The sequence below is a fragment of the Stenella coeruleoalba genome (assembly GCF_951394435.1).
Source record: "Stenella coeruleoalba genome assembly, chromosome: 20".
NCBI classification, from domain to species: domain Eukaryota; kingdom Metazoa; phylum Chordata; class Mammalia; order Artiodactyla; family Delphinidae; genus Stenella; species Stenella coeruleoalba.
This window is the reverse complement of record NC_137166.1, coordinates 45,724,382-45,739,745: the sequence shown is the minus strand read 5'-3', so window position 1 is coordinate 45,739,745 and position 15,364 is coordinate 45,724,382. Positions and strand designations below refer to the sequence as shown.

The window sequence follows — 15,364 nt, the reverse complement described above, 5'->3', positions numbered from 1 at the left end:
ACGGCCCGTGTGCAAGGGGTGGGGGAGGGGCGGAGGCCGGGAGCGCGGGTGTGCAGATAACGCGGCAGCCCGGTCGCCAGCCGTGGGCGCGCTCGGGCGGCCAAGCTGCCTGGAACTTGCCGCGCGTGGGACGGTTCCGTCGCGTCCCGTCGGCGCGCGCCGGCGCGAGGGGCGTCCGGGCCCGGCGCGGGGGCGGGGAGGGGAGGGGCCCCTCTCTCCCCCTCCCCCCACCGCATTCCTCTGACGTCTGGACCTCGCGACCCCGCCCTTCAGTCGGAGCCGCACCGCCTTAATTCCGTCGCACTGATCACGTGTTGGAGGCGCTGCGCCGTCCCCCATCTCCGTTCGGCCGGCTCTTTCGGATCTTTTCGGGGTGATTGGGAGCTGATTTACATCTCCACCAGCCCACTCCAACTTTCGTATCTCCTCAAACCCGCGGACCTACCAGGACGGTCCCACTCCCTTAGTGCCACTGACCCCATTTCAAACTTAGTTTCCACTAGGACCCCTATTTCGGGAACCCCCTTTCACCCGAGTGGAAAGGTTCCAGAGCATCTTTGGTGGGCGTCCCCGCATTTACCACGTCTGTCTCCTCGCTTTCTAAGAGCAGCGTCCCCTCCTCCTCTCCCCCCTCCTCCGCCAGCAGGCAGCCCCATAAGGTTAAAGCCCTTAGGGCGGGATCCTAGGTCACCCCCCAGCCCCGCCCCCAGGTTCCGGCTGTTGGGCGTCGTTGCACCTTAGACTTGGGAAGGTGTACTCTGCGGGGTGGCCCTACCCGCCTCGGAGGAAACAAGGCCCGCCAGACGCTTAGAATACCCTAACTACTCCCCTTTGCAGAGTGCTGGCACTGTGCCGGGTGCTGTACCTGGCGCTTGGTAGGGTGGCCAGCTTCACTAAGGCCGAGGCAGAGACCACCGCTCCCTTGCTCACACAAGCACTTCAATGCTACGGAAAAAGCCACCAAATTGTGACGACCCAGAGTAGTAAGGGCTGTCGCGTAAGAACCATTGGCCTGAGCGATCAGGGGTTATTATGGGGGAAGCCGAGGGTCTGGGCTGGTAGGGACAAGGAACGCTTCTCCGAGTGAGCAGAGCACGAACAAGAGAAATTTATTCTTTAGCTCTGGCAGGAGGAATAGCGGAGAAAGTGTTCTAGTTGGAAGGGCCTGCTCGGGCCAAAGATCCAGAGGTGCGCGAAAGATCCTTCCCTTTCTGCAAACTGAAAGGAGTTATTTGTGGTTGAATTTAGTGGTAGAGTGGTGAAAGGACGCCGGAGAACTGGACTGGGTCATAAGATAGTCGGCAATAGCAAATGGTTTTATACTGAAGGAAAGGGTCAGATTGGGTTCAAAAAATTTTTCACTGGCGTTGTGAAGGTTAGAGATGGAGAGGAATAGAATATAGTGATGGAGACAGAGCTGCACTGGCAGTTGCCCTTCTAACTTAGTTTGCCCTTGCGGGGCTGCTTACAGCAGTAAATAAAGACCCAGGATACTTCAGGCCTTCCCTCCTTTAGAGGGTCGCCCCGCCTCCAGAGGCGCCTGAAAGCGATTCGCGCATGCGTCCTCTCCTCCGATCCTTTCCTAGACTGCGCCAAAGAGCGCCTACGGGTCAGGGATGGGCTCTCCTTTTTCACCCAATCAAGGGCCACCAGTGGTCCTACCGTCTGGTGAGAGGACTCTTTCCACTCTCAACTGACTAATCGGGCGTCTTGCAGAAGATGGACACCTGCAGTAGCCAGTGGAGAGAGGCAAAGGGGAGGGGCCTCCTTGGTTCCTTGCGGAGAGGCGCGGGAAGGTAGTCGCTGTGACGTAAGACTAAGGGCTTTCGGTTTGATGGATTAGCGAGAAGACCAATGAAAGTGGGAAGGAGGCGGGGCTTTGGGGGAGAGTGGGGAGCGCCGCTCCTATCAGGTGCTCCTAACGAGGCCAGGCGGTATCAGAAATCTGACCAATCAAGTTGGAGTTTATTTTAAGGCGGCGGGGTCGGAGAAATGACTGGCAGAAAGCGCTCGCCTATAAGGAGTGTCCCAGACAAACAAGGGCGGGCACTCCTGCAGAACGGCGTGAGCTTTACCCAATCGTTGAGCAAGGCGTATGGAGGCTTCCCCTCCCCCAGCGGCGGGACCACTGGCTCCCCCTATCGGGTGGGGGCGGCCGGTGACGGGCGTGTCCCTCCCCCAATGAGAGGCGGGGGGAGGCGGGTTCTGGACCGCCATGTCGCGGAGGCTGCTGCCCCGGGCGGAGAAGCGGCGTCGGAGGCTGGAGCAGAGGCAGCAGCCGGACGAGCAGCGGAGGCGGTCCGGAGCGATGGTGAAGATGGCGGCGGCGGGCGGCGGAGGCGGCGGTGGCCGCTACTACGGCGGCGGCAGTGAGGGCGGCCGGGCCCCTAAACGGCTCAAGACTGACAACGCTGGCGACCAGCATGGAGGCGGCGGCGGCGGTGGAGGAGCCGGGGCGGCGGGCGGTGGCGGCGGGGTGAGGCCAGGGCCCTAAGCCGGAGACGGCCGGGAAGGGAGAGGAAAATTCTCACGTTGAGAACATTTATTTTGGGGAGAGGGGGGCTATGCGCACGCGCCCAGGCCCTCGCGCCGTGGACGGGGTGGGGGAGGGGAAGGCGTTGGGGAAACGGCGGGGTTTGCGCGAGGACAGGCGCTTGCGCGTGCGCGCTCTACAGAGCGGGGTGTGGGGGGGCGGAGGAAACTGCTCGCGCTGCAGGTGGCGCAGTGCGCAGGCGCCGCGGGCTGGCTTGTGGGGCCCGGGCACGCGGTCGGGCCGATTTTTTCTTTATCATTTTCTTTTCTGACCCCATGCGCAGGCGCACTTCTCTTGCCCGGGCCTTGTGGGTGGTTGGGGGCGGGGGCACCGCGTGAGCGGGGAACGAGTGGGCGGTAGCTTTTTTCCGTGCCTGAGTGGGGTATTCTGCCTGATCGCTATTTGATCTTTGTAGCGTCATGGTTTGTCTCAGTACAGAGATTGATATCTTTGAGGATATTCTCCCAGTCCAGAATATCTGCCTCATTTTTGTGGGCATTATAAACCGGAAGAAAGCGTTGTGAGAGGTCTTTTTAGCCGTTTGGAAGTTGAACCAAGCTTTCGAGTTATCACAAGTTTGCTTACATTTTCTGAGGGTTAACTGGGTGCCGTAGGTTTGATGAACCCAAATGTTCCTTGAGGGGTGGGCACTTTGTAAGGGATTCAGCCTCTTCAGTCTCCTGCTCGGAAAAGACAACCAGTTGTTACTCCTGGCTTGGAGCCCATTCCCTCCTCCTTGGAAGTTCCTGAAGCCTTGTCTCGTTCAGCCATTTGCAGAGTTTTCCACGGTTTAGCGGTGCTCTGTAGCCGTGATTTACTAGCATTTAAACCATGCCAGGCCTTGTTGCACGCATTTGAAAGGTATCTTAATTGAATTCTTAACACTCCTCTATGAGGTAAGGAATGGGCTTACTATTCCCCATTTACAGAGGCGAGGTAAATTCCTTTAGGTCTTGTAGCTAGTCTGAGGAGGGGCAGGGATTAGAACTCAGGACTGTGGAGCTCCAGGTCGCTGATCTGGTAACCCTCAGGCGAGTGTGGCTCCTGTGGTTTGTGTGGTTCATTCCTGAAATAGAATCCAATTCTGCCCATGTTACATGGGCTTCTGCTTGGTGGTTCTCACATGGGAGGCTGGGCCCAGAGCCCAGGAGAGGTGGAGAAAGTTACTTTGCTCTTTCTTGATTCCCAGACACTTTTGTCTGTGGGTGGAAAGATACTTCCCCTGGGAAGGGAACTGTCTTGATTTTTAGTGGTACAGGTTGGATCTTCTCTTCTTTTGAAAGACTTTACTGTCTTTTTCGTTAGTCTGACCTAGGTAGTATTTTCCAATACAGATTTTGGTGAGAGAGTAAAGACTAGACGCAGACAAGACTGGCCTGGATGCCACGGTGTCTGAGGCACCTGCTGGACCTGGGGATGAGTGGTGGGGAGCAGCAGTGCTTGGCTGTGTGGTGATCGTAGGTTCCTCCACTAGGGGAGGGGCAGAAAAACTTGGGTGAATGCAGCAGAAAATTGAGTCCCCTTTCCAAGCCACTCTTTTCCCACATTTCTTTGACCAGTGGGAAGAGACTGGTGCTGGGAAGACTGTAAGATGGGACTTGGGACTTGTCTGGTCCTCCATTTTGCCTTCATCAGAAACTACAGTAAGAGCCATTAGGTATGTGGCCATACACTCAGGCCTTCTGCTCTGCTGGCCCAGAATCCTTTTGGGGTGATTGGTTGAATTGCTGCCTCTAGTTGCCTGCCCTGTGTGTCTTTTCTGGGTGACACACTCGAATGTTTTATCTGTCTGAGTCCCCAGTGGCACAGAAGCCAATAATCCACCATTTTGTACAGCAGAAAATGAAGTCTTATTTTTGCTTCCTTTCTCAGGAGAACTACGATGACCCGCACAAAACCCCCGCCTCCCCAGTTGTCCACATCAGGGGCCTGATTGACGGCGTGGTGGAAGCTGACCTTGTGGAGGCCTTGCAGGAGTTTGGACCCATCAGGTACTCAGCTCAGAGGCCAGGGGTTGGGTATTCAGCTGAGTTAACTCCTTGGTGTCCTGTGTGTCACCGGGTTTCTGGTTAGAAGTAATTCGGCCATTTCGGTCCAGGTTCCTTTAGCTAGGTCCTGGACCTCCATTACTCCTGGGGTTAGCCATTGTACTTGGATAAGTTACAGCAAGTTCCGTGTCTTTTCCTCCTTCCTTTTTTTTTTTTTTTCTCATTCCTTTTTTTTCTCTCTCTCTGCCTTGTAATTTTGGCACATGGTGAGTAATGGGAATAGAGTGGTGAACACCACTGTCTTTATTCCTCCCAGACAGTTGCCTACCCAGAGTGGTCAACACTGTGATAGGGGAAACCCAGGCGTCTGTGGGAGGCATCTGACTCGATCAGGTGAGGGAGGGGTTGGGAAGGAAGGCTGCCCAGAGAAGCTGATGCCAAAGCCGCACACAGCTCTTCTGCTTGTCGTGCCACTTACAGCAAGGGGTGTTCAGGTCAAGAAACCATGACGGGCACAGCGGAGTCCAGAGGCCAGGGAGGAGTCAGATCACAGATAACTGAGGCCGTCCTCTGACTCTTGTCTCCATCCCCCTGAGAGGATTGCAACCTGTGTTCTCTTTGCCAGTTATGTGGTGGTAATGCCTAAAAAGAGACAAGCGTTGGTGGAATTTGAAGATGTGTTGGGGGCTTGCAATGCCGTGAACTACGCAGCCGACAACCAGATCTACATCGCGGGCCACCCAGCTTTTGTCAATTACTCTACCAGCCAGAAAATCTCCCGCCCCGGGGACTCGGATGACTCCAGGAGCGTCAACAGTGTGCTTCTCTTTACCATCCTGAACCCCATCTATTCGATTACCACGGTGCGTGCCAGTGGTTATTCGTTAAGCTGCTTCTGTGGAATCTCCCTCCTGCCTTTTCTCCCTGTCTTCTCCCATGAGCCAGACTGACCTGCCAGTGTCCCTTCATCTTGCTTGTGTTTGGTTTTTACAGGATGTTCTTTATACTATCTGTAACCCTTGTGGTCCTGTCCAGAGAATTGTCATTTTCCGGAAGAATGGAGTCCAGGCTATGGTGGAATATCCTTTGTTGGGAAATGGGTGTTCCTTGAGATGGGAGCTCACAGGGCTTGGTAGGAATCCATCTTTTCAATCAGCACGTGTCTCCTGAATGCCTGCCATGTGCCAGATGCCTTCATAGAGCCCATGGTCTCATGGAAGGGATGGTTAATAAACAATCACAGCTAAATAGGCCCTTGAACAGCACAGATTTGGACTCTGTGGGTCCACTTAAGGTGTGTCTCACTCACTAAGTGTATACGACAGTGTTAAGCCATCTGTGGTGGGTTAAATACATGGATTTTCAACCGCACAGAGAGGCGGCGCCCCTAAAACACACACACACACACGTTCAAGTGGTGTGCAGTGTGAAAGTACAGGGTCTAAAGTGTGACGGGAAAGAAGAATGTGCCCTGAGATACAAGAGGGAAGAACTGATATTCAGGCTGAGGACACCACATCTGCAGAGGTCCTCAGGTGGGCAGGAGCTTAGCGTTGCAGGAAGCAAACAACCTGACAACTGAAGAGTAGCTGACGAGGGGGAGAGGGTTCCTTAGGCCATTGGAAGAAGTTACGGCATCCCGGGCAGTGGGGTGAACTTGGGTCAGGGTGCAGTGGTGGGACGTCACTGATGGGTTTTCAGGGCAGGAGTATAATCTAGTTAACGTTTCAGAGATTGTTCAGGCTTAGTCAAGGCGTGTAGAAGTGGGGGGGGCCGGGAGATGAGGCTGAGGAAGAAGGTGACTTGGCCCGTGAGGCTGGCAGAGAAGGTTGTTGCCGTGGGGCGGGGCGGGGGAGTACAGGTCTCAGGCCGCGTCTGCGCATTTGGGGCAGCACTCCAGCTGTGTCTGCACAAGTGGCTGGTGGCTATGGGCAGTGAACTAACCCCGAAGCCCGCTTGGAGCAGTCTTTGGGGTGCTACTTGTCCTCATCCCTCTCTGGTGCAACTTGAAGCTCTTTTCAGAGAGCTCTTGGGATGGGACTTTCCCTTAACTTTACTCACATTTGACTCTGTGCAGAGTGCCCAGCGGGCCAAGGCCTCACTCAATGGGGCTGACATCTACTCAGGCTGTTGCACTCTGAAGATTGAGTATGCGAAGGTAGGTCTGGGAAACGGCTGCCCCTTGTCAGCTTCCTAGGTGAGCCTGGAGCCTGGCTGACCTCAAGCTTTTTTTTGTCCCTGCAGCCTACACGCTTAAACGTGTTCAAGAATGATCAGGATACTTGGGACTACACAAACCCCAATCTCAGTGGACAAGGTAATCCTGACGGCAGCTTTGTTTTAAACATACCCGCCTTGCCTTCACTTGACTAGCGCACTTCATAGACCTGGACTCAGGGTTATGTAATGCCATTGGGCTCCTGTGGACATGGGAGGGCCTTGGGGATCAGCTCTTGGAAGATACACTCCAGTGGGAGGGGGTGAATGAGGGGCCTCTGTAGGTCCTAGCTGCTGCTTGTGGCCCTTTGACGCAGCAGAGGATGCAGGGTCGAGGCAGAGGCCTGGGTGGGGTGGGGAGCAGGGCCTCACTGAGCACAGGCCACGGCAGTGGCTCACAAACCAGTAGCAGCTCCCAGACGGATTCTGCTGCTGTTCTTCTAGGAGCCTGCTTAGGGTCACTGACCCCGTTCTCACTGGGCCAGGAATGGTCCTCTTGCTCTCCACTCTTGACAGGGTCTGCTTCTGGGGGGACAGATTGGGGATGTGACGAGGGCTCCCAGGCCCTTGCAGCAGAGCCTTTGAGCAAGTTGACCTTGTGGAGGTGAGACACCCTGGATTGGAGCAGGGCGGACACGCCTCACCTCACTTGTAGAGGGAATGCAACATCTCTGCAGGGGGCCCAAATGGACAACCCCGTTCCTAGAATCTGTCAAGAATGGTTTGCCTTGGATAGGAGGGAGAGGTGGAGCCTTGCCTTTGAAAAACAGCGGCGCCCCCTCAGCAAGACCATCCATCTCTGTTTCTGTCTTGGTCTGATACGTCGGACTAGGCCATGGGCTGAGGGAGGTGGCTGGTTGCTGACATCTCACAGGCCCCCGTTCCTAGGCAGGCCTGTCTTGTTCGCCCTTGCAGCTGGGAAGCCGTGGGCCGGGTGGGCTAGACTCTTCCCCAGGACCCTCACAATGGGCGCTGTGGGGCTCGCTGCCCCCTCCAGAGGTCAGAGACAAATTGGTGACCGAGTGAATGTACCAGAGCGGGCAATGGCATTACATGACTGCTAACAGAAACACGGCAACCAACCATTTCTTCTCCAAGGAACATAAATAGAAGATGTGCAGACCGGCAAGGGCTAGTGGCAGGGGCTGGCTGTGCATTGGTTTTGATGCCTCTCAGCTTTGGCCGCCCCCAGGCTGGGGGTCAAAAACGAGAGCTGTTGAGGTGACCTGGAGTGAGGGAGGTGCTTCGCCACCCCCTCGGGAACCAGACTTCAGCGGCTCTGCCTCTGCACATTGCTCACCAACACACAGGGTAGAAACCACTAGCTCTTCCTGGAGAGAACAGAACACGCAGCCTCCACCACGTCCCCAGAAACAGCCGCAGACTTGAGCTCACTACATCAAGAACACCACACCGCGCTCCAAGGAACAGCTACAAGCACAGAGGCAGACAGAGACAAAGAAAGAGACGCAACATGGCAGCAGACACTGCTTTTTTACTAAACATTAAAAAAATGTCAAAATCCAAGCAAACTTGAACCCGAAAATGTACACAGAAGTAGGAAACACAGAGAACAGAGCTCTCCCAGCCAGCCAGCGGCGCTCTTTTCGGAGAACGTTTCATAGACTGAAGTAGATTCCATGGGCCTCCAAGACAATAGGATCCTCTCCATTCCTCGCCATGTGGGTTTGGTTTTTTTTGTTTTTCGTTTTTTAAGTCCTTTGGTTTGGGGAGGGCCTTCTTTTTTTTTTTTTCTGTTTTGATATTTTTATTTTTTCTGCAGTCATCGGCTGCCAACATAATCTGCACCAACTGGAGATCAGAAACCAAAAAAAACCAAAAACTTAAACCACAACAGCAGCAAAAAAATCAAAAAAACCAAAACAGACCTAAAACCAAACAGCCAAACAGCTCAGAGGTACACAGTTACCTGCTGGCGGGTAACTGGGAGTGCTCCCAAGGCCAAAAGCGCGGGCATAGTGGGGCCACTGGCACACCTCATAACCAGGAGACACGCACACGGAACGCTACACAGCCAGAAGCACCGCACTGCAGCACACAATGTGAGGAGGTGACAACATGGAGGGACACTACCCACTTCATACACCTTTATTTTCCACTTTTCTGATATCTTCTGAGGACAGAACATCTGTGAGCCATTTTTGATTTAATCAGAACATTGACTTTTAAAACAATTCTTTAAAAAAAAGTTGTATCGGATGTGTACCGTAACTTGTATTTATGACTGTAAAACCATGTGATGCAGGGTCGCAGTGTATGTTTGATGGGACGCCATCTTTCAGAACTGTGCTAACTCACTGTTGAAGCGTCCAATGGTAAGAGAAAATACAGATTTGTTTTTTGTGACAAATGGACATTGTACTCTGTACTTCTGCTGTAAGTAGCCCTTTTCCATCTTTGTAATGACTGTTGGAAAACAAAACCCAGGCCGGGTGGCAGGAAGGGGCAGTGTTCCCGAGCCCTGGGTTTTTGGAGTCAACCAGGCCTGGGTTGAAGTCCCGGCTTGGCCACTAACTTGCTTTGTGACCTTGGGCCAAAGTGTATTATAACTGCTCAGTTAAAAGTTAAGTGCTCATTTTCCTTATCTGTAAAACGGGACTAAAATAGTACCTACCTCATAGGGTTGTTGTGAGGAATTTAAGAAACGGTGATGTCTGTTTGTAAAGTACTTAGCACAGTGTTTGCCACTCAAGTGCTAAGTTAACGGTAGCGATTTTGAACTGCAGTTGGGGTTGGGGCGGGGTGGAACTGCGCCATTGTCTGAGACTGTTGATGCCTTGTACATGACTGCTCATTTGAACTGATGTTGATGTCGCCCTGTTTGTCCTTTCCTACAGTCCCTCTTCTTGGGGTGGATGTGACTAGAGGGGAGGGTGACTGGTACCAAGATCGAGAAAGTCTTCTCTCTAGAGAGTGGGCCCTAGCGCACTCAGACCCTTGGGGCTTTGTGGGCCCAATTTTATTTTTCTACCCTTCTCTGTGTTATTTTCTGGCTCTTAACTCCTTTCCCTTCATTGGGAGTTATTTTAGAAATCTGTTCCCGGCCCCCATATCAGCTTCCATAGTGGCTGCAGCTTCCCCAGAGGGGGAGCTCGGGAAGGTGAGAGGCCCGGAACCTGGCTTCATCCTTAACGGATGAAGGAAAGCAGCCTGCTTGGAGTGGGCGGCGGGAGGGACAGTGGGCTCCACCCTTGAGGCCTGGGCTTCATGCCCACCCTGGGTCCGGCCACAGGAAGGAAGCCCCAGTAACCCTTGTGAGGAAGGAAAGGCCGCTGCCCAGGCCCTCAGGAGCTGAGGGACGCTGAGATCAGCCTCTAGTCAGGAGGGAGAGAGAGAGCTCTTTTTCCAAGTTAGGTTCTAACTGTTCTCTCTGTCTGCAGGTGACCCTGGCAGCAACCCTAACAAACGCCAGAGGCAGCCCCCTCTCCTCGGAGATCACCCCGCAGAATATGGTGAGGGCAGGGGGTTCCCCTCCGTGGACTCCCGTGGCTCATGTGCCCCTGCCCGCCGCCCGACGCGCAAATTCTCACCCGTCCTCCCTCTCTTTCCTTCCCACCCCCCAGGAGGGCCCCACGGTGGGTACCACAGCCATTACCATGATGAGGGCTACGGGCCCCCCCCACCTCACTACGAAGGGAGAAGGATGGGTCCACCAGTGGGGGGTCACCGCCGGGGCCCAAGTCGCTACGGCCCCCAGTATGGGCACCCCCCACCCCCTCCCCCACCACCCGAGTATGGCCCCCACGCCGACAGCCCTGTGCTCATGGTCTATGGCTTGGATCAGTCTAAGATGAACTGTGACCGGGTCTTCAATGTCTTCTGCTTGTATGGCAACGTGGAGAAGGTGAGCTTCCGCTAGGTCCACTGCTTTCCTTATAGACCTGGCAGCCCCAGGGGAGGCCCCGACCTTTTGGCCCCCCAGTGAGCAAAGAAGGGAAGGAGCGTGTTTAGGAGCAAGCAGGTCCAGAGAGGGTGACTAGTTTTAATCAGGTGACATTGCAGATGGATTTTATTTGGTCCTCATGCTATGTGGGTGATTTATTTTTTTATTTTTTTTAATTTTCAGTGTTTTTTTTTTTAAAAAAAACAAGACTTTATCACATGAAAGTGTTAGTACTTAATATTACGTAAATATTACGGTGTATAAAATTTACCCATCACAGTTAAAGATCATTATGTCAGGATTTTTTCTGGAACACTTCAGATGATATGGCAACACTGAGCCTTCCTGCCTTGCCTGGGATAATAGTTGGCTGGGGCTGTCTGGTGACTGCCCACTTCAGACTAGGTCGTTTCTTCTGTCAAAGCCATCTGGGTCCTAGAAGCCTTTGAGTTTACAGCCCCTGGCCTGGCCCATTAATATTAGCAGCTAATAACGTGTGAAGCGGGTTTTTTTGTACCACTGTTAAAAGTGCTTTAAATGTTGTAAGTTGTTTCATTCTCACAAGAATCCTTAGTGAGACAAGCAGGGGAAGTAAAAGCATGGGGGGCAGATAACTTGCCCAGGTTCACATGCCTTTTTGTGGAAGCAGGACTCAGAGCTGACACTGTTTTTAGTGTTTTTAGACCATAACCCACATAGTCATGACTCAGTATCTGTATATATGTCTGTTGATGGAAATAGCTGCTTTTTTCCTCCCACCATTCCTGCTTTTCTGTTGTGCTTTGTTAAATGGCCCGCTCATGGGTCAGGTCCTGAGGTTAGGGAAAGACTGCCTAGTCTTTGCTGCCCAACTTGGGCTGAGCACTTGCTGTGGGCCAGACATGCTTCTCTGTTCTCCTGGCTCCTCACAAGTGAGGAAATGGAAGCCTCGATCCAGAGCAGGAGTTGACTTCCTTCTGACTGACTTGGAAGGGACAGGAGAAGGGTCTCTGACAGCTGGGCGGTGGTGCTGATCACGGCTACTCTCCTCAAGGTGAAATTCATGAAAAGCAAGCCAGGGGCCGCCATGGTGGAGATGGCTGATGGATATGCTGTGGACCGGGCCATCACTCACCTCAATAACAACTTCATGTTTGGGCAGAAGCTGAATGTCTGGTAGGTACCCAGGCTCCTCGTGGAGGGTTGGAGAGGGACTGAGGAGAGGAGGGAGGGGGAATGGGGCCCACTCTGGACAGAGGTCAGAGGAGCACAGAGAAGCCAAGTGCTTATCCAGGCTGGAGTTGGGCGTGCAGGTGTGTTCCCAGATGCTCTTCTGAAACAGCGGGCGAAAGTGTGTCGGCCTCTCCTCAGCTGTGGCATACAGTGCTGTCAGACAGGAAGGAGGCCACAGTAGGAGGTGGGGGACAACTTGAGGTCTGACACAGGGCTCCCCTTCCCTCCTGCAGTGTCTCCAAGCAACCAGCCATCATGCCCGGTCAGTCATACGGGCTAGAAGATGGGTCCTGCAGTTACAAAGACTTCAGTGAGTCAAGGAACAATCGGTTCTCCACTCCAGAGCAGGCAGCCAAGAACCGCATCCAGCACCCCAGCAATGTGCTGCACTTTTTCAATGCCCCTCTGGAGGTGACTGAGGAGAATTTCTTTGAGGTGGGTGCCATGGACTTGGTCCTTCAGCGTAGCCATCTGAGGAGGCCATTCATTTTTGAATTTTAACGAATATCTATTGAGTTGCTCTGCTGGGCTCTGGGTTGGGTGCTAGGGATGTAGCAGGGACCAAGAAAGGCTCAGAATGGCACCAGACTTCCAGCAGCAGTGGAGTTCGCCATGCTGCTTGTATTTTTGGCAAGTCAGAGTGGCTGCTCATTTGCCTTGAAACATTCCTCCCGGTCTGGGTGACGGACTGGTGATTGGAGTCCAATCTCGAAACATCCACACTGTCAGGCCATCTGGGGCCTAGATGACATTAGAAGGGAGGGTCCCATTATGGTGCTGTCAGGGAACTGGGGCAGCTTTGGGGAAGGGTGGAAGTCTGACTGTGGAGTTGGACTTTGGGCCTTACTGTGGCCTGAGGTGTTGCTATTCGGTTTAGCAAACATTTACCTAGTGCCAGAACACACCCAAATAACAGCTGAAAATGGGAAACTTAAAAAGCAGTTTCCCGGTTTTAGGCAACAAAATAGCTAAGAGCAGTGTTTCTCAACCTTTGGGGGGATTACAGGGACACCTTAGAGCGTGTGACAAAAGCTTAGAAACTCTTGTCCCGAAAAGTCCAAGTGTTCAGCTGTGGCGTGCTTCAGTTCCGCCATGTGGCACTCCTTGTGTTTCTAAGTCTGTCTGTTCTTTGTTTTTGTTCTGGCCACGCAGCATGCGGGATCTTAGTTCCCTGACCAGGGATCAGACCCATGCCCCCTGCAGTGGAAGCGTGGAGTCTTAACCACTGAAACACCAGGGAAGACCTTTGAGTCTGTTTTCTGTTTCTGTTGCAGATCTGCGATGAGCTGGGAGTGAAGCGGCCATCTTCTGTGAAAGTATTCTCAGGCAAAAGTGAGTAAACTGCCCCACCTTCCTCGCCCATTTCTTGACTGTAGATGGGCAGCTCCCTGGCTTTTGCTCAGGTCAGCCTTAAACCTTTGTTTTTCCCATCAGGTGAACGCAGCTCCTCTGGGCTGCTGGAGTGGGAGTCCAAGAGCGATGCCCTGGAGACTCTGGGCTTCCTGAACCATTATCAGATGAAAAACCCAAGTGAGTATCTGTGGGTCCTGCGGTCATCCATCCCCCTTGTTGCTTAATGGGTTGGCTCGCTTCGGGCCAGAGCCATCCTTCCTGCCATCAAGATAGGGCCCCAGGGATTTCCTTATTGTCACTGACACAGGCAGGTGGGACCTGGTCCCCAGGAGAAGCAGCCTGATGTTTCATGTGGGAGGGCCAGCCCAGCTGCTTGCTGCCACCGGCTCTGCCAGCTTGGGCGTTGCTCAGGCTTGTCCTCCAGGGAGCTGCCATTCTCTGTGCATCAGAGGCTGGCTCAGTACCCAGGAAAGGGGGCTGTAATAGCCAGCAGGTGAAATTTGCCCACCCAGTTCCTGGGCAGGCCTATTGTGCGCCAGCTGAAAAGCTGGGAATGGGATCCTCCATGGAATTGAAGGAAGAGGAGAAATGCCTTGTGTGTTAGTCTTGTTTTTGAGTCTCAAAAGTGGCAGTGAAGAGTTTGACCCTTGCAGTTGAATTGCAGAAAATGAGAGGTGTGTGCAAAACCAGGGGACTCTGGGTGGGGGGAGCATCCAGAGAGGGGTCCGGTTACACCTCTGTGCTCTCTTTTGCAGATGGGCCATACCCTTACACCCTGAAGTTGTGTTTCTCCACCGCTCAGCACGCCTCCTAATTAGGTGCCTATGGAGAGTCCCACCTGAGCAGGAAAACATTGCTTTCCTTTATGCTGGTTTTTTCTTTTGTTTGTTTTGTTTTGCAGATGTTCCTGTATTCCTTTTTTTTTAATGCTAGGTTAGTAGAGGCTTAACCGTAATGGAAACGCTGGAAGTCTAAAGGGGGAGGGGAAGGGGAACTGATATCTCCCAAGATTAACCTTCACTTTTTAAAAATTATTGTACATGTGATTTTTTTTTTTTTTCCTGTTCATACATTTGTGCTGTCCGTGTACTCTTGGCACATTTCAATAAAATTGTTTGGAAAATAAACGTAGCACTTTCTGGGATTCTGGGGGTGTCTACTTCCCTCACAGTCTTCTGAAGAGGGGCAGGCCGGCCAGGACACAGCTGCAGCCCTTCCAGAGGGGCCGACCCAGCCCTGAGGAGCAGTGTGGGCCAGAGCTGCAGATTGGGAAGTGATGAAGGGTCTTGAGAATCTGGGAGACCTGGTGGCATCCTTCATGGGCTCTACCCAAACAAGCTGGATCTAGTTGAAGAGTTTTTTTTTTAAGTAAATAGTTGAAAAAATTAAATTGAAGAGATTTTAAAAAGAAGAAAGCCTTAATCTTAAAAAGTAAACACCCGCCTTTCTTTAAGGTTGGAAAATGAAACCTCAAAAGTGAAAGTCATCTCCCCACTCCCCTTGAAAACAAGTTTTTCTTTTTCCATAAGGAAAGTTCTATTTGCATATGTGTCTTAACAGAAAATGCTTTGTACTGTAAGATGTTCTCATATCACATGAGGGCAACCTCATTATCTTCAGTCTTACACAGTATCTTGTGTGGATATGTCATAATTTACTTCGTTCTGAAGGTAATTTCCAATTGGCTACTGCAAACAGTACTACTATGCATCTTCATACAGATGTTATCCAACTTCCTTGATACTGATCTGGAGGTAAATTCCTAGCAGTGGAATTGCTGGGTTAAAGGATACATTCAGTTGCAACTTGATAGATATTCCCCAGTCTTGGTGTGTGGGAACTTGTGCTTATGGTTGGGGCTGGGCCATATGGGTGGAGGGCAGACGATAACCTGAAAGGGAGCCGCCTTTAAGAACCTTGACTCATACTGGAGGGAAGAGATCCTGCAGAGAGGAGCAGGTCAAAAAGTCCAGTTCCTTGTGTGCGCTTGAAAAAACCCACTTTGCTAATTTCCTGTAGAGTTTTTAAACATTAACATCTACTGAAGTCAGATGGCATTTATCAAAGTTTCATCAGGAAAAGCTTCAAACCTCTAGACAGAAACTACAGTCACCTTGCAGCTGTAAAAATCTAGGATTATTTTAAGCTAATCAAGGG

The 15,364-nt window shown here is 52.5% G+C and overlaps 1 protein-coding gene across 2 annotated transcripts; it reads left to right on the top strand.

Moving 5' to 3' along the window:
- The first annotated feature begins 2,170 nt into the window (after window positions 1–2,170).
- HNRNPL (heterogeneous nuclear ribonucleoprotein L) lies at window positions 2,171–14,572 on the top strand. Of its 2 annotated transcripts, XM_079906807.1 has the most exons (13): window positions 2,174–2,476; window positions 4,406–4,524; window positions 5,147–5,384; window positions 5,515–5,602; window positions 6,585–6,679; window positions 6,766–6,838; window positions 10,140–10,211; window positions 10,323–10,603; window positions 11,676–11,797; window positions 12,088–12,289; window positions 13,129–13,186; window positions 13,289–13,384; window positions 13,963–14,569. In XM_079906807.1, the coding sequence occupies exons 1-13, from the start codon at window positions 2,216–2,218 to the stop codon at window positions 14,019–14,021; spliced, it is 1,764 nt and encodes a 587-aa protein (XP_079762933.1). In that variant the 5' UTR covers window positions 2,174–2,215; the 3' UTR covers window positions 14,022–14,569. The 2 variants fall into 2 exon arrangements, with proteins under 2 accessions (XP_079762932.1, XP_079762933.1); XM_079906806.1 differs by having other exon boundaries at window positions 2,171–2,476; window positions 10,140–10,603; window positions 13,963–14,572.
- Window positions 14,573–15,364: the final 792 nt, after the last annotated feature.